General features: G+C 35.1%; 1 protein-coding gene across 1 annotated transcript in view; it reads right to left on the bottom strand.

Moving 5' to 3' along the window:
- The window catches only part of LOC113240237 (probable G-protein coupled receptor 158), a 382,545-nt gene extending 360,687 nt beyond the window's left edge, over positions 1–21,858 (bottom strand). The window contains exon 1 of the mRNA XM_026477487.1: positions 21,660–21,858. Within this exon, the coding sequence (XP_026333272.1) occupies positions 21,660–21,858 (199 nt within the window). The remainder of the gene's footprint in view (positions 1–21,659) is intronic.
- Between the last annotated feature and the right edge of the window lie 4,973 nt (positions 21,859–26,831).

Here is a 26,831-nt window from a genome sequence, read left to right as displayed (position 1 = left end):
CAATGTTTGTAACTAAATCCGGAGGAAGACGCAGCGACTGTCATACAGTTTTATTTAAAATAAGTACGGACGCTAAAGTTGAACCTTATCTTAATATGTTCCTTGTGTAACAAATGTTACCTAATTTTAAGATAGCATGCAATTGTCTCAATAAATTATTATTATTATGACAATATTTGTTACTCTGCTAAAATCTAGTTGCAATGGCAGTCGAGTATCAATAGCACTCTATTGAATCAGTGGAATGGTATTCATTCACTCAATAAATATTTAAAGTATTGTATATGTTGGCAGCACGTTTGTCGTATTGCCTATCTGCAAATACAGTGTTGGTACTTGGAATTGGTATTACAAGATCTTGCCTTCTTTTCTGTCTGATACTATGATTATATGCTAAAGTTTTATGTTTTTTTAATACTATGCTGGTAATATACAATTTTCTCACCGAGGCAAGTTGAACAATTGTTCAGTACAAGACCTCATTTTCTTAAAATACATGATCATGCTGCATTGAGCTCGTTCTACATCAAGAAACCAGATAAATAGTAAACTACGTCATCGATGCATCATGTCATTGAAGAGCTTAGTATCAGAAAATTACAATGGCAGTTGAATTAGCAGACTTGGGGTCGAGCTTGCAACGTTACGTGTTCTGGGGGTCGATTCAGAGCCTTACGGTAACTCAGTTGTCGACAGATTCGATTCGATATCGTACGATTTCTTTTCGTTTTTATTCACAACACCCGAATCGAACGTCAAACTGTCGTATTCGAAACCGAACCGAAATGACGTCACACCCGTACGATCACTCGAACTTCTCGACCGGCAAATGTTACAAACGTTACTCAGTTATCGAGTGGAAGTTACCGAACGTTCTGTTATAAAATGGAAATCTCTTATTACTTTAAATAAAATCTGAATTGTATTCAATTTTATTAATTTATTTAAATGGAAGACTAATGCATTCCTATATTTTAGGCCTTTTAAATCATAAAAATGTATATAAAAGAATTTTCATTTTTCTTATAATCTATTTCACTGGCTAACTCCGTAAAGGCTGTTGGATAACGATATATAAATGTTTAACTCAAATTTTCTGAATACCTCAGAAAGCGCCCTTAGATACAATAACGATATTCGATCAAACGATTTGGTTAAAATATCGGAGAGTTCTGAATCGGGGTCCCGAAGAGAGGTAAGACGCGAGCCCGATGTCGCGACGGTATACTTCGGCATGCTTAAGTATACGGCGGCATAATTAGGAATGCCGAAGCATTTCTTATCATGCCATCCGGCTAATGGGTGTCGACCTTAACGGTGTACGGTTTTAATAAACTACGTAACTACAGATATTTTTGTACATAACGATGTTATAACCTGATACAATTTGAGAATAAACGAGGTTATTTATACGGTTCAATATTCAGCTACGATGACAGGGAAACTATGTTAATAATTACAGCTTTCGCGTCACTAACCACAGGTTAGTGCATGACTGTATGCGCGTATTTATTTCATAGTTTCGTGCAGTTAACAATTGGTTTTAAAGCTATTGCTTTCAAGGCTGGAGAGGCAAAGTGATTGGCGAGAAATTGATGCAGTAGTATTATAAAGAAAAATAAAATTATAAGCTTTTACTAAGAAAAATTGACCTCAAGAGATTGTGGAATTTTATCAATTTGCCAAGTATTACTTATTGAAATCGGTTAACCGAAAGTGGGTGAAATTCAATAAACCTGATTCAGCCCCTAATTTGCCACCCTGAGGTGCCCCCCTTTCAGTAAAAAATAATCATAGAAATGGGTTCACAAATGTCGGAGAAGACGCGTAACATACAAAAAAAAAACGTACTTGTAATGAGAACCTCTTCCTTTTTTAAAGTCGGTTAAAAACTAAAAGATCGGCTGTCGTACTAACCTCTAAGTGTAATAAGATTTTTTAAAGATTTTTCAGGTTCGACCAGTAAAACCAATTTGAGAAACGGACTTTTCTAAATTGATTCTGGTTTGCGTGCTCTGGATAATGCCTCCTAGTTTATTTCGTTTCTCTGACACTCAGGAATTTTCCAGTTAGAGATCAGGTAGTTGGTGTGAGTGTCCAGCACTATTATTATTGTAATTTAGCTGTTTCTTTATTTAACTAAGGTAATACAGAAAGTCGCACCCCCCATGAAAGAACGGCATAACTTTCTAAACTACCTTTCAGGGCTGTTAAAATTGAAACTTTCTTATGGCAGTTCTATGTAACCTACATCGAAGGGTAACTGAAACAATGTTCTATCTATTCACAATTTGTTATATTTGAATTGCACTTTTCCAAGTTATAATGAATTATAAAACAACGTGTTACTGAAGTTTTTCTTTTTGAAGAAAAATCAAACACCTTATGATTAAAGATGTCGCTATTTAAATTTTTATTTAATTCATATTCATTTATTTTTATGTAAAATGACTCCTCTCTCATAGATGGCGCTACGACTAAAAAGTTTACTTGGTTTTTCAACGACTAACTATCTATGAGAAAGGAGTAATTTCACATAAAAATAAATAAATTCAATAAAAATTTGAACCTTATGATTATTGTTGAAGATTTTAAGATGTTAAATGCGTTGTAAAATTACTTACCTCGCTTTATAATGAAATTTCGAAATCGTATCTCTCGTGGAACAATGGTATAAGCAAAATTACATCAAATATGTTTATTGCTCCATTAGATACAGAAAAATATAACCCACATCCTCAGGTGCGGTTTGTTGTTCAATTTCGCACATATATTTCAAAAGCTCATAGGAAGATCAAACCACTAAGCTACCACAGCTAAATAAATATGGCATAAAATAAATATAATATAACATAAGCATGTGCCCTTTTCCCATCGAGCGAAATAAAGACAACAGCCTTCAACTTGCTATGATTCTGACACATATCTTTCGCCTCATCAACACGCTTTAGTGCTTTCATACACGCTCATCGGATAGAGAACTCTTGACCTGGCCTTTCTTTTAAGACGTCCTCAATTTAGTCGCAGTAAGTTCGCCTTGATCAACTTTACCGCTTGCTTTTTTAGTCTGTATCGTCAATCTTCCTCCTTACATCCCATTTAGTGAATAACTTCTTAAGGTGAGGTATTTCAAGGCCAGGTTTGATTTAGGAGGTGAGTTGTGGAAATTAAATTGAATATAATCTCAGTAGACTAAAAAACAATGACAAAACAGAACAGTAATGTAAGTATCACAGTGTAAGATAATATACAACAGGCGGCCTATTGCTAATTAGCAATCTCTTCCAGGCAACCTTAGGCTAGAAATTTAACAGTTGGAATGGGGGTGCAACCAAAGAATATCTTGTAACGAAAGTGGTTTTAAATAAATACACTACTCATCAATGAAGTAAATATAAACATTATTAAAATAAATACACAAATAATAATAATAATATTATATATATACTCGTATATATATAATAAGAATACTTAAATCCTTTTATAGGAAAATAAAATAAATAGCAAAAGAAAATAAAATGAATGAAAAAAAAAAAAAAGACTTAGTAGTTAAGGAAATGATCCTTAACACGACGTTTCAAGCAATCAAGAGAAGGGGATCGACGAATAGGTTCTGGGAGATAATTCTATAGACAGACCTCAAAAGTTCGTAGGAATTACATCTATTTGCCAAGTTTTATTGAAATTGGTTACCCGAAAGTGCGCAAAACCGGATTCATCTCCTTAGAGGGTGCCGACTTCGAAAAAAGGTGGAGGCTCTTAATTCGACTGTCTTTTTTTTTGGATGTGTGTTACGTGATAATTTCGGTATTCGGATTTTCATGATTCTTTTTTTGTTGGAAAGAGGATATCTCAGTGGCAAACTAGGGGATGAATCCGGTATCGCGATCTGAATCTCGTTTTTATCTCGTTATTTGTTTTTTACTAACAAACCAACGTTTCGGGCACTTTACAGGTCTGATCACAAGACCTGCTGACTGTAAAATACATTTTTTTTTAAATTTTTTTTTAATTTTTATTCGATTCGAGGGAGATGAGGCAGGCAACTTCTTAAGTTTTTGAATGCAGCTGTAGCGAGGCGTGAAAACTGTCTTTAGTAAAACCGGAGCAAAAGACAAAACACTTACCTTAACAAACTTACTAGCACACAAAATACTAGTACATTTTATTTCACTGGTTAATTATTCTACACGTAAAATTAAGCACAAAATGTAGTATTTTATGATACGTGGAAAATTTTGGCAAGCCGGTGTGAATCGAGTTATATGGATCGCCATTGGAACGCAGTATTATTTACTTTTAAAAATAAAATTTTATTTTATATTTATATATATTATTACGTAAATGGCCGTGGATAGCAATTAATTCCTGTTTCATATTAAATATAACATGTAAGTTTTTTTGTAATATTATTTTGCTGGTGAAGGCACATGGGACTTGTCAACTTATGTACCACGGTGAAACGGGCACAGTAGCAGTGCCCCTCAGATCTTTGCGATTTAAAGCTCTGAGTGGCACTTCAACTGTTATGGACAAGTGTGTCGCTTACCACCAGGCGACATAATTGTGTCACCGTACAGGAAAATATCCTATAAACAATATTAAAAGTACATTCCCTCCATGCCCCATGATCGTGAGACCCCCTGTATAAATAATACATCAATATTCACTACAACAGTAATCAACAGCACAACACACAGGCACAAATTACACGAAACCTACGTCCCGATGTTGCTTTTCAGATAGCCTTTGTGAACGTTTGATTGTCGACAACAATTGAAATTCAGTTTTTATCTTTTCGAACGTGCAGGCGGGAGCTGTATCAGAGTTTTTGAAAATAAAATCCTTGCTTTCTGATTGACTCACGCATGGCCAAAATCTCAGCGAGGTTGCACGCATTTGTCGAAAAAATGCTTATTAATATAGGCATTTTTGAATAGCCCTTAATTGTATTTATTAACATAGAGGAGACAACAAGTTGTCGCTCATACCTCATCAAAGAAAAAGTACTCACTCTTACTTTCTTATATATATTAGAAATAACGTTACGTCTCAATTAAATATAATTCACACTGGCATCTTTGCAATGGCAGTAAAAAACTTATAATATTAAATACCAGCACATATTAAAACCGAAAACAATATAGAAAAATTTAGACATTTAAAGAATTTTTATTATTAAAAAGCTTCTATTCGTTGCAAGAGTTCTTAAAATGGTTTGATATATTTAATAATAAACAAAATACAACAATAAATTAACTGAGAATAATAATACTTAAAGTGTAATTAATAATCAATATGATAATGTGAAGTGAATTAATTTCAATGATTAATTTTAGTTGATTTTGTTTACTGAATTTTATATTAGATTTTTTGTTTAGAATAATTAAATAATTTAAATGTTTATTATGTCGCGGTACCCATATATCCGGCATAATTAAATGTTCTCTATGTCAACCACATGGTTGCAATAAATAAATGAAATATGAATATGAAATGTTTTTCAGAAAACAGATGCAGAATATTATTATATAATAAGTCGTAGATAACTATAATACATAATAATAATAAATAATAATAATAATAACGCACACACTCAACATATAATAATATTCGCATCAGTTAAAATAATGTTTTTAATACAGTCAAAACGTGGTATTTTTCGCACTACAAATCGTGCCGAAAGTTGGAATTTTCCCACTAGTGCTTTTTACTTTTCCATTTTTTTTTAAATTTACTGTTGTTTTAAGTCTTAAACATAGAACTAAAGAGATTGTATATTTATTTCATATTTATGTGCTTTGTGACGTAAGTCATTCGTCATTAAAACTTGTATTTATTTACAAATACTATATAATGAACGTATCGAGTGGAGGTCTCTGCCTACCCCTGAATGGGTGACAGGCGAGATTTTTATGTATATATTTGTTTTATGTATTACAGATAAATTGTATCTCACTACCGTGCACGGGTTCCTAAAGAAGTTTAAACAAAAGTACCAGGACTTCATAATAAGAAAAGTGGTTACAGAAAATAACAGGTACTATTTTTTTACGTTCCTAGAATTACTTTACAATCCAACTTAAGCGTCCTAAGGGAGATTCCACACGGACGTCGCGTCGGCATTGTGTCGTCGCAACTGTGTCGATTTCAACGGACTGAGTTCCACATGAGATGTCCGCTGACGCGCGCTGTTTCAACGCACCGGGTGGCATGTCGTTCTGATTTATATGTAGTAGGACGCAGTTGCGACTACGCAACGTCCGTCTGGCATCTCCCTATGTGAGTAGTTTTATCTTACGATGCAGTAAAATACCACGTTTCCGAAAATCCGGAATTCAAAAAAAGTTATTAATATTTGGTGGTCGCAACCACTACATGTTAGTCCTTGTATCTTTATATTATGTAGACATTTGTCTGCTTACTTGCAACACCCTATTCCGACCATTGCTTATCATCGATTTCCGGACTTTTTAGTCGATCAAAGGACGAGAGGAGAGTGTGGAACTGCATTGAAAAAGTTCCGGCGCACACTCTCCGAAATGTATCCGATAGAAAACCAACAAGTCACTTTTCTGCAGTGTTCGATAGTCAATACTATTCTAGTCAATGAAAGGGAAAAGAGTTTTTTGGAGTTTTTCTGCATACCCATTATAATATCAAGCTGTATGAGATATTTTCGTGTCACAGGAACATAACAGTTTTATGGTTATGTCCGAAACAATTCGGGGTTTATAGAGCTCACCCGTATCATTATTTACGGATTGATCGCGTAGGCGTCTGCTCCCTAATCCGAAAGCAAAACTGAAAAAAACCATGTGATTGATTTAAACAAGATGTCGTGTATCATATATTTTTTATTTTATTATAATATCAAGTGACGGGACGAACAAGTGCCATTCAAAGCTTTAGATCGTAAATATCTTAGGGGCACTCCTACTGCACCCGTCACCCTGAGACATAATTGGACAAGTCCCATTTGCCTGTAATTTCACCAGCACCCTTACGTAATGCTCACAGTACTGCGTCCGCTGCTACTACTGAGTAGTTAGTTAGTAGCTACTTTTCATCCCCTATTTCAGATTTATTTTTAAGACTAAAAGTAGTCTGTTTTCTTCTAAGTTCCATCTATCTCTATATCAAAATTCATTAAAATTGGTGCAGCGGTTTAGGCGCGAAAACGCAATAGACAAAGTTACTTTGCATTTATAATATAAGTTTGGATTTTAGTATATATAGGTTAAAGTCACTGTGCCCAGGTACCATTATCCACCGCCCCAGAGTTAGGTACTCCCATTTATTTGCAAATGTGCTCATGATGTCGTTCGTGTCGTAGCATAATACAAGTTTCTTATAAACACGGTATAAGACAATAAGTGTGGTGACACCATACAATCGTAGCAGCGCGATTTGTATGTGCGCGACTACACATTCGTCTAATTTCACGATGCACTCGCGTTGCTACGTTTTACAGAAGAATCTTTACTGGATTTAATTTGGAACAGCATCCTGATTAAATAATAAGTTTAATCATGTTGTGACTGATTCCATAAAGTATCTTGATTCAAGTCAATATTTTTCAGCTTAAATCGGATCTTTTGAAATAATAGAATAGAATATTTTGGACTAAACTGGAACGGAAAGTTTATACATGGCGGACGCCGCTCCATCCATCAGATATGGTTTACTCCGAAACAATACATGTATATCACGTCGAAACTTGATACTTGACACAAACTTCAGTGAGTCAATGACAAACGGAGAACTTTAAGTTGGATTTGTTACAAAATGCTGGTTTTAATTGATATTACATGGAAATTTCCTTAAATATCAATCCAATAATAAATCGAAGGGATTTAGTGTGGTTACCCATTCGCGATTGCATTGATGCAAACGCGCGACTGCATCGATGCAATCGCTTATTAATTCCAAGTGCAGCGACGCAATCGCGCTTTTTGTATCGATGCAATCGCACGTGGGTAAAGGTAGACAATTGACGACTGCATCGCGTTTGCAACGCTGTAAAAGTCCCCATGTGTAACCTCTCTTACACATCTGGTACCAGCCGAATATTTAAACACATGTAGCCTAGCCTTAACGAAAGGAATTGAAAAGCTCGCTCCACATTCATTTTAAAAGACGAAATCGAAAGACTGTGACAAATAAAGTGATATAAAAATATAACATATAATAATAATAATCGCGGGTGTAATGGATACACACACAGACAACCACAAATCACACCCAAACTCACGAGAGAAATAAATCTAGAACCCGAAACCTCTGTATGGCAGACATGGTAACCGTTCGGCTACGGCGGCAGTTATATAAAACACTCCCTACTACCACACAATCCAGACTAAAACACAATACTTAACCCAAAAGGATCTACATATATTTTTTGTTAAATTAAATGGACAAAGATAGGATCTACGATGGAACGAGTTCGCCCTGAAGATGCCTATTCAGTTGCAGTTTAAAGATACTCGCATTGTATGAGCTCGGAAACACAGTCGTACGCAGGGAATTCCTGACGAAAAGCGCTTAGTACGTCTGAAGGGAATATCAACCAAGTAAGGATGACATCCCGCCGTATGTCTGGACGTCCGATGGTAAAAAGAGCGGACGGGATGAGCTGATGGAGCTCATGGACACACTCACCGAAATATATTCTGTAGAATGTATATTCTATATTTATATATAATATAAAAGTAAATGACGTGAAGTTATTAGAATTAAATGAGGATGACGATTTGCATTAAATTTGATGGGCACGTCATCTCCATTTAAGAATTTTGATGAAAGTAGCGATGGAACGAACGAACGTAAAAATGGTGATGGAAAAGTGGATTCGAGAAGGATTTAAAATTTTAAAAGTGCCAGGAACCAGTAAATCGGCTAAAAACAGGTGGGATCACGATGGAGGAGATCAGAATCATCACATAAGTTGCACGCTATCCTTTTTCTTAATGGTAAAATGGAAAAGACCGGAACGCGAAGACGTTTTGGCGGCAGAAACAGGTATGGAGTAGACAGTTGATTGCTTAGTTTGATGGCTGTCCGACTTTATTATTTACACAAAAAAATAATAAATGTAAGTGTCACAGAGCGTGGCCTTTCAAATGGAGTAGTGCGTAATTCACAAGGGATTTCACGTTTAATAGGCAAACGAATTAAAAAAGAAGAAGTTGAAAATGCTATGGCGGCATTTATAGCTTTAATTTCTAGGTCGCGTACATTTTGTAAAAAAGAATGATGTAATAGGTACACGAAGCAAAGGAAGGGTGAATAAAGACGCTTGAATCTCCAAATGCGCAAAGGCTTTTATTGACGTAGTTGTATGATCGACATAGAAGACGTCATCGCGCTCATCCTCGATGTTAGCTCACCGTCCCACCCGGTGGAAGCGGCAGCTGACGACCAAGAACGACGATTCTATGGGCTTTGATCCAAGTATCCCACCCGGTGGAAGTACTGGAATGTCACTCATAGGCCCTATGATTCGATAAAAAGCAATTTCCTGTTGCAACTTAAATGGTAATTTAGTTAACACTGTGATAGCGCGTTACGTCTCCTATGTCGATCATACAACATCAGATTTGAATGAAAGTATTAATGACATTTTTAATTATGTAAATAGCTGGCCAAGAGATCACAATCTGGTTATAAACTACACAAAAACTAAATTAATACAATTTAGACCATATCAGAAGACTCCATTACATATAAATTTTAAAATTAATAATACTCCAGTCATTGACTTACAATTATATGGATGTCGGGTCCGCGCTAAAAAGTGTCCGAACTTATAGGGCGTTAAAATCGTATACAGAGCGTCATTCACGCTTTAGTCTTAGTTTGTTCGACTGACAGCAAGCAAAATTAGACAGTACTGCGATGAAATTACAATTTAAATTTAACGTTTTAGCTTTTTCATATTCCTTTACATGTCACTACGTTTAAATAGGTTGACTTGGGACATTTTTTCCGTGGTTTTTGTATTAGACCCGTCGTCCATTTATTTGTAAGTCAATGACTCCAGTTGAAATAGTGAACACGTTCAATTTGCTCGGAATAACCATTGATACAAATATAAATTGGAAACAACACATCCAAAATATATCTAGCGAGCTCTGTAGATTTACCTACGCATTGTTACAATTAAAGAACGCAGCAACAAGAGTCTACTATGCTTATGCTCATTGTTGGTTGAGTTATGGTATCACCTTGTGGGGAAACAGCACTGATGCGTTGAAGTTATTCACTTTACAGAAGAAATGTGTTAGTATACTAGTAAATATCGACCCAATGGAAAGTTGTAAACCGCACTTCATAAAATTAAAAAGTCTTACTTTACCATCCTTATACATTTTTGAAATAAGTAAATTTGTCAAAAAATATCAACAATGTTTCACTCAAGAGAAAAACACCTATAACCGCCCATTGAACCTTAGACATAAAAATAGATTAGCACTACCTACGTCGAAATTACAATTGTACCATCAGGGACCTTATGTAATGGCTGTTAAAATTTACAACAGAATTTCTAAGGATATATCAAATTTAATAGAAAAATGTTACTACAGTTTTTTGAAGAATGACTATCAACCTACTCCTTTTTGTACCATTCTGCATCAAAAGCATCATGTTATGTTATTATTATCATTGTTTAAAAATACTTTATTATTATGTTCCTTTATTTCTTTAATTTTAATTATTGTATATTTTTTAATTGCGGCGCCCTAACAGGGTCATGTTGATACTATTTAACCGACTTCAAAAAAGGAGGAGGTTCTCAATTCGACTGTATGTTTTTTTTTATGTATGTTAAGCGATAACTCCGGTATTAGTGAACCGATTTTCATGATTCTTTTTTTGTTGGAAAGAGGGTGTCTCCATAGTGGTCCCATTTCATTTTGAAGAAAATCATCCACCTCCAAGGGTGGCTGTTCACGCATGAAAATTCATTTTTATAAATAGCGCCTTAATTTAATTATAAGGAGCAATTATTTTAATGGTTGATTTTGCTATTCTCCAATTCAAGGCGTTTTTCTCTGTCAATATACTTGGAGTAGTGAGAACAGATTTTTATTATCTCCTGTGTCAAGTCCCGTATAGTGGCGAACTAGGGGATGAATCCGGGTTTGCGCACTTTCCGGTAACCGATTTCAATAAACTTGGTAATTACCTGTAAAAGTACTTTTAAGGTCGGTTTTTTAGTACTCTGTACTGAGATTATTTAATTTTAAGAACATTACGTAACACAGGAAAGCAATAAATATTTTGACTTTGACTTTGACTTTTACAACTACGTTAATAAAAGCCGTTGCGCATTTGGAGATACAAGCGTCTTTCTTCATCTTTCCTCGCTACGTTTATCTGTTACAAAGTCTGTTTAATTAGTCTAAGACTGCAATCGAATCCAAAGTTCTTAACCTTTGCTACTAAGCCGTTGAGTATAAAATAAAAACAAATTGTATGAAAAAAAGATCTATAAGAAACACATAGAGAAACTTTAAGTCTGCAGCGCAGTTGATAGAGAAGTGGCCTTGGTTTAGCAAAGACGCTGAAAGATTGGTTCGAGTCCTGAAAGGACCTTGTGTTCAATCTTTGTATTACCTATTAATTATAACAAACTTATTAGCGTAATAATAAACTGTAATAATAATAATAATAATGTGTATATAATAATAATATTATTTCATTACCAATTAAAAATCACATTGTTTTTAAATTCAAGTTGGTCTTAATCCAATGCTTAAGTCTGAATTTATCTGTTCTTAAGTTATAAACTAGGTTCCGATTAAACTTCGCACTATAAACTTGAAACGTCGTCCACTTACAACGGAGTTAACTTTTAAAACTTGAATATAACTCTTATTTTTCTTGTTAACTTGAAAATTTCTGTTGTTAAATCTTTAAGGAGACGTGTTCAGAAATGGAACGTAATATTCCTTTCTTATTTTTTGCCAGAGATTGGTAAGCAGACCATATTTACCTGAATCTCAAATTATATATATAGAGCCGATAATACCTCCCTCTGAAAGTCGAAAGGAAACGAGGCTATATTCAACTGAGCGTACAATGTAACAACGCATTTAGTATTCTTATAGGACTGTCAAGTATGTATAGTGCTCCGGGCATATTTGTGTAATCTCGCACGGACAGTTTTCAGGGCGTCATGTGGAAAAAGACTGTTTCTTTGTTGAGTCGTACCAAGTGCTTTTTGAGCTTTGTTAATAAAAGCTCCAATACCATTCTGAATGCTACTGCAGGAAGGTCTTCGCAGCGGGTCTGGTATGTAATTTAAATGTACATCCAGTAAACTCCAGGTCAATGACGTATAAGTGAAGTGTCCACGTGTCACTCATGTACTTTCAAAACTCTTAGTGTAGTGTATTAGCTCTAAGTATATTTAAAGTTAAACTTTTCTATGTAACTAATAAGAACAGTAAGCATATCTATACACTCCTATTAAATGTAACTGTAACATGTAACCATAGTAAATTTAAAATAAAGCTTCTGGTTATTTCTATTTGAAACTTATTTTCGTTGTGTGTAAGGCGCCCTTCCTTCTCCTCGCTTACAAATTTTACACGCAGCATCGGGTCAACCAGAACTCACCCACAAACCAGTCTCATGCTCACTCAAACCGACTGGAGCTGATCATTACAAAGGATCCCTTCATCTTTGGACCAATTGTAATTTTTTTTATACTCTCAAGTGACAGGACGACCAAGTCTTGCGCCAGATGGTAAGCTACACGCCTGTTTGTAACAGTTGCAGTGCCACTCAGAGCTTTAAATCTCAAAGATCTGAGGGGCACTGCCACTGCGCCCGTCGCACTGAGACCTTAGTTGACAAGTCTCATGTGCCTGTAATTCAACACCCATACCCTTCAAAACAGGAACACAGTAATACTGACATTACTGCTATTTGGCAGAAATAGATAAGGTGGTAGTACTTCCCTAGGACGAACTCTTTCACACGAATCTCTACTGCTACTAAAGTTATGTGAAAAAAAATCTAAAATTACTTAATAAAGTAATCATTAACCAAAATTAAATAAATATAATAAATAAAACAAAAAAAAACAAAAAGAATATAATAAATAAATAAAACAAAATATTTTTTTAATTTAAAGAGAAATTGCTCAAAAAGGTAGTTCTACAATTATTTATGAATAAATGATACTGCGTTCGACGAAACATACATTGTCGCTATATGACAGGTTTCTATGCAGCTAAATAATCTGGTTCGATCGAGACAACGCCCGAAACTAACACTGGCCCAAGGCTAGTGGCTGTTAAAGAAATAGAAATAGAGAGAATGCCCGTGAAAAATGGCCTAAAGTGATGAATATATCAAAAACATAAATAGTAATGCTCCAGACGCGCCAATCAAACGACCCATACATTTGACTTACAAATAAATGGACAACGGGTCTAATACAAAAACCACGAAAAAAATGTCCCAAGTCAACCTATTTGAACGTAGTGACATGTAAAGGAATATGAAAAAGCTAAAACGTTGAATTTAAATTGTAATGTCATCGCAGTACTGTCTAATTTTACTTGCTTCGCTGTCAGTCGAACAAACGAAGACTAAAGCGTGAATGACGCTCTGTATACGATTTTAACGCCCTATAAGTTCGGACACTTTTTAGCGCAGACCCGACGTCCATATAATTGTAAGTCAATGGACCCATAGGTACAAAAAAGTCTATGACGTTAACGTGTCAACCGTGTCAATAAGTGACATTTAAATGTTTTAACAGCTTGGGTCATAGTCTTTTAGCCAAGCATAGTAAATATTGTAATAATATAATACCATTATTCTACTACTCTACTACAAGCACATAGAAAAATTCGTGAGGTCCGCTGGTTCGTTCCGTGGCTTAGTTGGTATAGCGTCTGGCACGGTATGCTAGAAGACGTCGGATCGAATCCGGCCGGATCGAAGGAATTCTTTCTGAGTGTTCGATCTTTGTATTAATAATTATAACAAACTAGTGGAGTAATTTCAAATAAAAATAATTTAATATCAATTCTATAAAAATTTAAATTCCATTTTATTTTTTTAATAAAAATTTATGACAGTACTTGAGGTATCTTTGGGCCCAAGTTGTATGGAAGAAAAAATGGATCCTTTGATTGTTAAATTTTGGTAAAGCGAATTAATGCGTAGCCGACCTTGTTCTAAGTTTTCTTACTAACTGGTTGATAACTTTACCCTCTCAGTCATCCGTGACCATGGGACCTGTAAAGGGCCCGAAACGTTGGTTTGTTTAAAAAAACAAATATACGCGATATAGATCCGAAGAAAGTAGTGTCATTTTCTATGTGTAACAATCGCGAAAACATTTCTTTTTACCATTTTTGTTGAAGCAAGACCTGTAACACCCTTGCTTAGTAATAATAATAATTATAATAGTCATGTTATCATATTAATATCATAATAAAAATAATAAGAAATCACGTGTGAGATATTTTCTCTAAGGCGCCGCCTTAGAATAATAACGCATAGAAACCTAGTCCGCACACGCTAAGTGAGGCAAATTGAAGCGCTCCCAAAAGGCCTACACGAGCGGGCGGGCCTTCAGTGCTCAAGGTCAACTTGCACCGCGAACAGATCAAGAAGTTTAGCCAAAAATGACGAAATGTGCGGTAAATGAGTGTAAAAATACGTCACACAAACATAAAATAGATACTAACATCACATTCCACAAGGAAGTAACGCGTTTCAACTTGTATTTTTATATAAATATTCACTAAAACCGAAAATTAGCCTACTACTAAAACTAGCCTACATGAATTTGATTTTTGCCTCACTTGTGACAGTTCGTTTGATATGAAACTATCATTCTATGCGTTATTATTCTAAGGGCGCCGCGTTAACATGTGTCTTGTGTAGGATACAAGCAACCGGCAATTCGAGGCGAATATTCTATTTTCATACAAATTGCGGTTGCGGCAACCGGCGACTGTGTCCAGTTTATATTACACGCATTTTCCACTAAGCGGTAAGTCGCGGACGGCTGGTCGTGGGTGACTTTTCAACTTAGTACTCATAGGGTGTACGTGCTTTGTCGCGAGCGGAACGCGTGCGGTTCGCAGTGAGTCGATGATAACCAGATGCTCATCATTAGAACCTTTTACATACGATTGTAAGCTACACGTTACACTTGGCGCGTTTGTATCGATGCAATTGCGCTTTTGTATCGATGCAATCGCGCGTTTGTATCGATGCAATCGCGCGTTTGTATCGATGCAATTGCGCGTTTCTATCGATGCAGTCACGCGTTCGCATCAATGCAGTTGCCTATAAATCTCAAGTGTAGCGATGCAATATCACGATTCTGCTACAAGTCACCACTCTGACCCATTGACGTAGCCGCGACACCCGCTGTGGTCCTTCGCGGCTAGTCGCTTAGTGGAAAATGTCACTTAATTGCATGAAAATTCGCTCTAGTTGCCGTTGCCGGTTGCTTCTATACAACGCGTTGTATAGAAGCAACCGGCCGTTTACGCAGCGCCTAAAGTCACGACACATTTTTTATTTTAGAATTGAAAAAAGGTACAATTTTCTTATCATAAACATAGTCGTACAAAATTGTAACAACACTGCAACGGAACTAGATACGTCATTGTGTAGCTTGGTGTGCTAGCGTGACGTGGCGATATGTATATATCGCTCATTTGCGTCAAAAATGAAAAAGGTATAAAGGTAGTACTGAACAAAAATTCATGAGATAGCGCTAAAATGTTACAAACTATCACTTTCCTTCATGGTTTTGAGGGTTCTTATGTTAAAAATTGTTCTTTAATTCTTACGATGAAAAAAGCACTAGGAGTGTATAATTTTCAATGATTGTAGTTGGTTTACTTTTCTCTGAAATAAAAGTATACAATTTTTAAAACGCTGTCGTGATTACATATTTTTGAAAACAGCACAAGGTTACATATTTTTGAAATATCTAATGTTTACATATTTTCGAAAATAAGTGAACGTATATATTTTATTGCACGCGACTGTACATGACGGGATAAGTTTAAATATTTTAGGTATCATATTTTATGTCACGAAGATTTTTTAAAAATTATTTATTATTTCTAAAAGTAAGTAATGCTGCATTCAACTGATATTTTATTTTAAGATAATAATAATAATAATAACGCACTCACTCAACATAGCCCCGCACTAGGGAAACCCTGTGTCGCGCGTGCCATGGACACACACATACACAACCACAAATTACACCCAAACTCACGAGAGAAATAAATGTAGGTCATACAAATATTTCTCGGAAATCGCACCTGGGACCTCTGCGTGGCAGTCCGGCATGGTAACCGTTCGGCCACATAGGCAGTTAAAGATACTATGTTACTTAAAAAAAAAATAATTCTCATAATTGGCACTTTTGATCGGTATTATAATAACACAGGTTGTTTCTTTATTTCGCATTTAGTCGATTCAATTCCCGGATGAGACAAGCAACTATTAAACATCTTTAAATCTTTGATCTTCTAGTATTTAATCAGATGTCTACAGCAATATAAGATGGCAGTACTTCACAACGAGCTCTACAACAACTACATTTTACTGTTACTGTTAATTTTACGGACGAGGTGAGATCGTCTTTATTATTTATTCGGATTCACTGGAAACCTGCGCAAGGAGGTGTTTTCACATGTCTCACCACAATAAACTGAGTTTTGCCAGTTTTTATTATGTAACTTTTATATTTTGTATTTTATCCAATGGTAATTTTTTTTCTTTCTTTCTTTCTTTCTGTTGATAACTAACCGTTAAGAACCGAAATAGTCTAGACTGTCAGGCAATAAACTCAGCACTACACAACACGAATATTCTGTGAATTACTTATATTGTAATAAGCTTGTTTTTAGGTAAATAAATAATTAATAATTTATGTACTTGTGAAAAATACACGTTTTATAGAATTTGACGTGTACAAATAAGTGTAGTTTCACTGTGTTCGGCAAATTGCGCTTTAACAGATTAAACCAGGTGTACCATGCTTTTTTTTTAATATCACATGAGCACACATGGATTTAATAAGTACGTCAGTAATTTAATGAGGTGGGTTTTATAAAGAAAGTCTGTTTAATAATAAAAACAGACCTCAAAATTATGCTTATCCACTTTAACTGCCTTCGTTACATCATTATTTATCAATATTATGTAATATATTCAGGGTAACTTCTAAAATACTAACAACAACCCAGAACTAAATTACTAACTACATGAACAATAACTGTTGATACATGACTTTTTAAATTAAAAAAAAAATAAACGTTTAAGTTTTCGTAGTATATCTGACACTTTTTAGATGTGTATTTTGGTAGTAAGGTAAGTTTAAAAGTGCAAGCGTCCTCCGCGACGACCCCCACCCCCGTCCTGCACAGAGTTACCGTTTAGAGTTATTTACTACTCTTATTTTGAAAGCATTATCAGATATATTATTCTAGATAATTGTCTCCGTGGCCGTACGGTTACCATGCTGGACTGCCACGCAGAGGGTTCAATTCCCGGGCCTGGAGAAATATTTGTATGGTCTACATTGGATGTTGTACAGAGTTTCTCTAGCGCAGGGCTATGAGCGTATGCGTTATATATCTTCAAATATTATATTAGATAGGATTTAAAGATGTTTAATAGTTGCTTGTCTCATCCGGGAATCGAACCGACTAAATGCGAAATAAAGAAACAACCTTATTATTATGATACCGATCACAAGTTAACCCTAGTCAACAGCTATTTGAGACGAAACATGATCCACTGATGTTTAGCCGGTTTATAGGTGGGTCAACGGAAGGAGGCGGAGAAATGGAACAAGATGTGTCAATTGTAAAGATATCTGCATAGAGTTCATGCCAATTAAACGTTTGAAATACGTACTACATCAATCGACTGCGTTAGGGTTGTCGAAATGCATAAAATCACCATTTTGATGACAATTTTACAAGTGCTTTGATTTTACATTTATACCAAATAAAACGCGTGTATGTAAGGTTTTTAAAATGAGACTTTTGGCTGGGATCGTCGTTTTTATCCACCCGGTATAACGAATAATAATATATCGCACAGATACCGAAAAAACACACAAATAAAAAAATTTTAATTTTATATTTATACATTATATTATATTTACACAGTTTTATTTTTATTGAACGATAATATGGTAATAAAACTTATTTCTATTATATTTTTAATTTTATTGAGGCAGAACTTATGTTCGCTATAGTATCGATATAATACTCTTAAAATATTTACTGTTATTCCTATTTCATTGGCAATATCCGTAAGTGAGCGCCCCTGCTCTTTCAAAATTATAATTTTATGCTTTTCATGTGAACTTACACGATAAGGCACAATATAATTATTACGAGTATTACTCATGGTGTCCGCAATTAATTTATTTCGATAACTCGGAAAATACTTATATCACTTGCGCTGTACCACATACACAAATGTTATATAGCGTACAGTTCATTTCACTTATGAATGCCAACAAAAAAAATTGAGGGTAGTTTAACCGAATAACACTGACATTGTTGCCGCCCGAGCTAGCTAAATACACACAAAAAGTTTGCAACCGGGACGTATGTTTACATTATATTGTAACTACATTGTGTATACATATTTTTGAAGACGAAGCAAAGATTACTAAAGTGTAACAAATTTCGTAGTTTTAAAAGTGGATACATATTTATGATAAAATGACCATCCAAATTGTTTACATTTTAAATGAAAAAATTATGTATAAATATTTGTGAAAATGATATGGATACATGTATTTAACACCAGGAGTGTATACTTTTCACAGGTTGTAGTTTGTTCACTTTTATTTGAAATAAAAGTATACAATTTTTAAAACGATATCGTGATTACATATTTTTGAAAACAGCACAAGGTTACATATTTTTGAAAATAAGTGAACGTATACATTTTATTGCACGCGACTGTACTTCAAATAGACATATTTGTGTGTCCATTGCACCCGTGGTACAGAGTTTCACAGTGTGTGTGTTATTGAAAGAAAATATATATTGTATCGAAGTTTTCAAATTTAATTACGATAAAAAATTTTCTAACGAATCACTTGCCACATATATCAGAACGTTTGATGAAATCAAAAAACAATAAAAGTGATTATTTTTTCTCCATTAAATTATAATTTAAATGTATCGTATGAAGCTCTGGCCAAGTATACCTAACATAACATTTCATTTGAAAAAAGAATGACTTCAATCGTCTTTTCTTTTCATGAAACGTTCTGGTATAGGTATCCAGTAGTACATACGAACATTATTTATTATTATCTTAGAATAATAACGCATAGAAACCTAATCCGCACACGCTAAGTGAGGCAAACTGAAGCGCGCCAAAAGGGCCTACACGAGCGGGCGGGCCTTCAGTGCTCAAGGTCAACTTGCACCGCGAACAGATCATGAATTTTAGCTAAAAATGACGAAATGTGCGGTAAATGAGTGTAAAAATACGTCAGACAAACATAAAATAGATACTAACATCACATTCCACAAGGAAGTAACGCGTTTCAACTTGTATTTTTATATAAATATTCACTAAAACCGAAAATTAACCTACTACTAAAACTAGCCTACGTGAATTTGATTTTTGCCTCACTTGTGACAGTTCGTTTGATATGAAATTATCATTCTATGCGTAATTATTCTAAGATTATTATCATATTCCACCATTTTTTAGCCGATTTCAAAAAAACGGATTAGGTTATACGTTCGGCTGTATATAATATGTTTACAGATATCTCCGTCAATTGTGAACCGATTTTGAATTTTTTTTTTTTTGCTTGAAAGGGTGCACTCTCGTGGTGGTCCATTGTCACCAACTCAGAATCTGATGAGGGGATCCCGTGCAAATTGGAGGAAATCTTCAAATTTATTCACCATTATATTTATTGTACTCACCAATTTCTCCATCAATTGTGCACCGATTTTGAAAATTCTTCTTTTGTTTGAACGGGTATATTCTCGAGGTCTCGTATTCGATTTGGCTATCACAGATTACTTATTTTTTTTTTTACTTGACATATTACATGTAATTAACAAATCATCGACACCATGAATGACGACCAGAAAAGAAAATATAAAATGTTTGTGGTCGGTTTTTTTTCCAATGAAAAATTCACAATTATTAGCGTTCCATTAAATATCTTTAGAAGTATAAATAAATAGTATTGTTGAAATTTGTTATTATTTTCAATTGCATACAATAACTTGTCAAATGAAACAATAGTTTGTCTATTGTGTTATATTGCCTAACATCCGGCTATCTGTTGTGAAATGACGAATTGATGTCATTTTTAATAAATTTGTATTTAACATTCACGTCGTAAAGATTGAATAAATAGAGCAGGTCGTATTTTTATTTCAACATTTACAAAAAAACAGATTAACAAAATTATTTATAAACAAGCATGAGCAACATATTGGTAAATCCGTGTTTAAATGGACAAAGCATCCCGAAATTAGAATAGTGCAATCTTTTGAGAAAGTGTTTGAATGCCGAAAGGCCATTATTAAATATATCACGATTGCAACTAATTTGATTACAGGGTTTACCACGGAGTTACGTATTAAGTAAATCAAGCTATTTGTGGAAATATTATTTCAAGAACCGTCAGATCCAGGTGTTAAACGCCTACTGACGTATCGTTCGTTTCCTAATTAATGACCTGACTTATAATTTCGGCCAAAACAATTTTTTACATAACTTCTACTTTATATAATAATAAGATATAAGACTGAGATTTCCTAGTATTTTCGAGTAGATGAGTCGTAATTTACTTTTATGACGACGTTTGTTGAGACTATTTCTGTCATCGTTAATTGACAGGGCAGGCTGTATATTTTAATTACTACAAATCGACGTAAAACAGAATTAATCATCTTTTAAAAAATATATTAATTTTGAAAAAAAAAATGTTTAGGGATACAATAGTATTTATTATTCAAAGTCAAATAATGATTTATTTCATAGTTAAAATTTTAGACTTGAAAACGTGATTTTTTAAGCTACTGCTCGTTCACTGTGCTGACTTCCCTGAGAAGAACGAGCAAACTCTAGGAATATACTTTGAATCATATTTGTGTGTAATCTAGACTCATGTCGTCTTTCTCTTTATCTAATACGTAATCTTTAATTTTTTAATAGTATTTTTAAAATTAAAGTACTTCTAATGTAAGTTTTAAACTTAGGAAATCTTTTATTTAAAAGGATTTAAGCATTTTGAAGAACAATTTAGTTTAATTGTATTTAAACCAAAAATAAACATTCAACAGTTGTAGATGGTGAAAGAAATAGTCCATAACTTAATATCATATTAGTTTTACCTATTTTGTGTGTAACATAACTTTGTGTTGCCGTAGTTTGATAAAGAAGTTGGCTAAGTAAATTTTATTACCAAATATTTTTAAGGTCTAATTTATTTAAAACTTGGAAGACAGTTTTTCGTTAAATACAATTGTTTTTACTCACATTTTTTATTTATCTTCTTAGTTAGAAAAAGCTTAAAAACTTAGTTAAAGAAAGCGAAAGTCCGTAGAATAGAAAAAGAAATCAAGAACCTTTGTCAAAATATATATCAAACAAATTACCTAATTCAGTACCCTTCTCGGCTTCTATGTTTTGCGCGATCAGCTCCCGAGTCCTGTGGAACCTCGTGAGGTGCACTCGGGACCTCCCATGCCTTATGAGGGTCCTGCCAGTATGGCGCACGTGTCTTACAAAATCACTCTTAAAATCATATTCACAACGCACCACCGCCACGATGTATATGAAGATTAGTGAACGCATCGTCGCATTTTCGACGTCCGCACCGCGCGACGGCTCGGGACCCACTGAAATCTGGATCGGGGCGCTGAAGTATTTCGTTGAGGGACATTTTGGAAGTGTAATTTGTATGGACAAAAAACCGGGAATAAACCGGGCGTGTATGAAATGACTGATTCGAAACAGGAATACTTCTTTTAGGTAGCGTAGCGCTTCAAGTTGCGTAGCCTCTATTATCTTGGCCTACGCCATAGGCGTAATGGTACGTGTGTAATTGATGTGTTATCTGCTTCCGGAAAAATGCTTATTTGCGTTCTTTCGTGTTACGATGAAGTCGTGAGAAAAATTTTTCGTGACTGTGACACCAAACTAAGTACTTTTGTTCAAGTGTCTCCTCCAGTGCAATGGAACAAGATCCGTGATGATGATGAAGATATGTAGCTTGATGTGCTGCCGCCTGTAAATACAATATGAGCAAAATAATCTAAAATATTATACCAAAAATACTATGAGGATAAAAAACAACTGCATTATTAATTGTTTACAGACACACCACGCTCTATTATATATAAAAAAGGAACAAGTAACGACTCTCTGCCATCGTATGTCATAGCTCCTGCTTTAATGTTTTTGTTGACTTCGTGTACCGATAGGTGTCTAGAATCGTACAGTCTTAGAATTTTATTATACATAAAAGGGAACATAAACGTGGGAAAACGACCCGCAAAAACGGTTCTCGTTGCCTTCACTGGTATAGTAAAAATCCTACGTTTTATTAAAGTTTGGTGATTTGTTGCATTCAATACCGTTTCGTGCATGAAGGTGCGTGTTACCAATTGCACTAAGTACGTACAATCGTCTAACACTCACTAACTGAGTTTCACGGTACAGTTGGATTGTGAGGTACCTAAATGGCTTATTAAGCATTACTTTCAGAATCGCTCTTTGTGCTCGTTCAAGTGGTATAATATGAGTTATTCTTGTTGCGCCCCAAACTTCTAGGCAATATGTAAGTAATGGTGTACAAAGCGACGTGTAGTAATTACGCTAAATAATTGCACGATAATATACTTTAATATCCGCTCACGCGATACAGCAGCCGTAGACGCATACCACACATAGAGGTGCCGGTGATGATTTTATACCGATTTATCGGATATCGAAGTTATAACAGGTAAAAGAATTAATATTAATTGCTATTTCGGTAACTACTCTAGCAAACCATAAAGTTTTTAATGCCTGGGTCTGTCATTTCAAAAAAATAAACAACTTCAAAGTGAGCGGATAGATTGGTTTGTATTTATTTTTAATCTATTTTATTTTCATAATATACAGGTAAGGTACAATAAAAGCTTAAATACTAGCACGTAAAACGGATTAAATTCTATAAATAAAAATGAGTCCCCGCAGGTTACAACCTAATAATTTGAAGCTATGGAAAAGACGGTTGGGAATAATGCCTGTTGTGGAAAGAACATTTAGAATATTATACATTTTCTTGTCGCCAAATTCTAGACACTTCATCCTTGAGCTTTGCGTATTTGCTTACTATTTTATTATTATTATTATTATAATAGCCAAGAACCATACACATCAAATTAGAAACTTCAAATGAAAAACAGCTTTAAGTTACACAAATAGGTACATAGTTTTTTTTTTTCACAAAGGCTTGAAACTTATAATCTCTCTCTTTTTGCATCGAGGGTAATATACAACCACTGCCTAACAATAATAGAGTAATTAATAATTGTAACAAAACTAGTCATGTTATGAATAATGAACGTAATCAATCACGCTTTTACTTAACCTAGTATTTTTATTTTGGTTATCAAACGCAAATCCACGATAAGTCATAGTGCTTGGAATATTTTGGGTAAACAACTTTTAGAGAAATTCGTAGAAATTTTGCTACGAAACCCACACGTTGTCTAAGGAGCCTCTTGTGAACTTCGTAGCATAAAGGGTTCACTGTGTGGGCGTAGCGCGTAGCATTGTTAATTGCAAATACGAAATACGACTTGGATTTTTATAAAGATTTATTTTTTGCGAATATCAAGCAGTGACGTGTAAATCTTAGAACTTCTTAATTAAAAAGAAAAACTTGCAAATTGTTTTTTCGTATAATTCGTTATTCCTACAACTAAGTGATGCAATACATTGCGGTGTTCTGTATATCCTTAATTATACAATAAAGACAGAAATACAAATCATTTATTCGTTGAATATAGAACGCAGTATATAGTGTACAAAGCGTGTGTGCTGCCAAGGAAACCGTGACCCACTCACGCCCCATCCTCATGGCATTGTACTGGCCGTTTTTTTGCGGTGGTGCGTACACTAGATATGAAACCGTTCACACAGTGTTTGTCCCGTACAAAAACGCACACAGCTCTATACGTTTATTGAACACGCAATGGATTTGTCAAGCAAATTGAATAAACTTTAATGTATTCGGGTTGCAATATTAATGCATCTCTTTCACATGGCGCGAAGTCATATGCATTTTGTCGACTAGTCACCAAACAAGCGGCGTTTATTGAAGTATCTTTTGCTTCCAAAAGATGGCACGCATAATTTTATTAATACAAAATTACCGGCGAATTTTCTGTGGACAACGATTTATTGATTGATATCTTTAGTGACTGGAAGAGGCTCCACCTACAAAAGTATAAACTCTTAAATTGATGATAATGATCTTTAGTGAAACAAAGGCCCGTTTTGTGGGACATAACTATGCAATTGTATAATCCAAATACCTTCTGTTCTTCCGGCAGCAAAGGTGTTGGCGTCTTCTATGCTAATATAAAAGTGCAACAAAGCGTTGATACCTTACAGACGTTTTCTCAGTGCCATTGCTGTGAGAATACTGCGGCTATCCGTCTTTTAAACATATGAAAATTATCGTGTGAACACCCCGCTGTCTATCCGTTTATAATCGAATACGTAACGTGCAGGACAACGCCGTGTGAACCAAGATCTCAGCTTCGTTTTGTTTGTGCAATAATACGAGTATGTACAGTCGACGCTCTAAGATACTTGACCTTGACTTGTTCTGAATAGATAAGTCTGAAGAAAAGTGTTAAACAAATTTAATGTTTAACTCGTGAACTGTAAAATTCGTTTTGATATGACTTCCTAATTGCATCATTAGTGAATGACTTTTTAAGAAACTTTTTAAGCCATTTGATCTTTAATGTATAAGCTGGAATTCCTTTATCACTTTTCGATAACTAAGTGACGGGACGAACAAGTCCTGCATCTGATTATAAGCGACACGCCTGTCCATAACAGTTGCAGTTCCACTCAGAACTTGAAATCACAAAAATCTGAGAGGCCTACCCGTTGACAAGTCCCATGTGCCTGCTATTTCACCAGCACCCTTACCCTTCGAAACAGGAACGTAGTAATTCTGACGCTACTGCTTGGTGGCAGAAATAGTAAGGTGGCAGTACTTCCCTGGACGAATTCTTTCACAAGGAGCTCTACTGCTACTAAAATTTTATTTTATTTATTTTAAAATGACTCTCAGATTCAAAAGGTTGGCTAGAAGGTCATGTTTCTTAGGGCAGCAACTGTACATATATATATAAATTAATGCCATATTATTGTATTCACACATATCAATGATGTAACCACAAAAATAAATAACGTAAACATCGAAATCAGGAAAACAGTAATTTTCCACAAACAAAAACTCCGGCACGCGTGAACAATTAGTTCATCATTATTATTTTCAACTAAAACAAATGGTATAATTTCGATTATGGGGCGTAACATTTATGGTAGTAGTTTCTTACCATAAACCTACCTAACCTAGTAGCAGTAGAGCTCCTTGTGAAAGAGTCCGTCCACCTTACCTATTTCTGCTTCCAAGCAGTAATGTGTTCCGTTTTTGAAGGGTAAGCGTGCTGGTAAAATTACAGACACAAGGGACTTGTCAACTTATGTCGCAGGGTGTCTGCGCAGTGGTAGGCCCCTCAGATTTTTGTGATTTAAAATTCTGAGTGGTACTGCAAGTGTTATAGACAGGCGTGTCGCTTGCAATCAGATGCACGACTTGTTCGTCCCGTCACTTGATATTATAAAAAATAAAACAATACCCACAATCCCATAGCCGAGCATTATCCTTATATATATCTTTAAATTTGGAAATCAAAGCTGCGTGACTCCGCTGGCTCGGACACGTGGAGAGAATGTGAGAACAGTCTTATTTGGGACGACCGAAAGGACGCCAACCGGTTGGATATCACTGGTACCGCTGGAGCGACGAAGTCCAGAAAGATCTCAAGGACCTCGGTGTTAGTGGCTAGAAGGAGCAGAATCAGAAGCAGTAAGCAGAATCTGGTGTCGGAGACCAAGACCCACTTTGGATCACTGAGCCACCGAAATAAGTAAGTAAGTAAGTACGAGCGCCTTGTGAAAGAATTCGTCCGAGGAAGTACTGCCACCTTATCTATTTCTGCCGCCGAGCAGTAATGTGAGCCTTACTGAGTTTCGGTTTTGAAGAGTAAGAGTGATGGGTGGTTTTTATGGGAATTATCAACTTACGTCTCTGACTGGCGCAGTGGCAGTACCTCTCAGATCTTTGTGTTTTAAAGCTCTAAATACACTGCAACTTGTATAGACAGGCGTGTCGCTTACCGTCAGGCGTACAACTTGTTCGTCCTCGTTCGTCTCTAAATACTATAAAAAAAATCAACAAATAATAAAATATAATCAGTGATCAAAAAGGCTGGGATCCGAAGTGACAAGAATAAAAGAAGTTGTATGAAAAGGGTAGTTGATGCGTTCCGTGATCTCTGCCTACCCTTCCTGTGGGACTAGAACGTGAGCTTATGTATGTATGTATAATACTAATTATGGGATATTGCACTTGTGGTATCAGTTTCTTATTCTAGCGCCGTTAGTTGAATGGGCACTTCTAACAAAAGTCGGAACCGAGAAAATAATCTTTAAAGAAATTAAATTTAAAAATATCTACGTACTTTTCTCTTACA

Source organism: Hyposmocoma kahamanoa, unplaced genomic scaffold (assembly GCF_003589595.1).
Source record: "Hyposmocoma kahamanoa isolate Upper Pololo Valley unplaced genomic scaffold, ASM358959v1 128, whole genome shotgun sequence".
Lineage (NCBI taxonomy): Eukaryota > Metazoa > Arthropoda > Insecta > Lepidoptera > Cosmopterigidae > Hyposmocoma > Hyposmocoma kahamanoa.
This window is presented reverse-complemented; position numbering and strand designations above follow the sequence as displayed.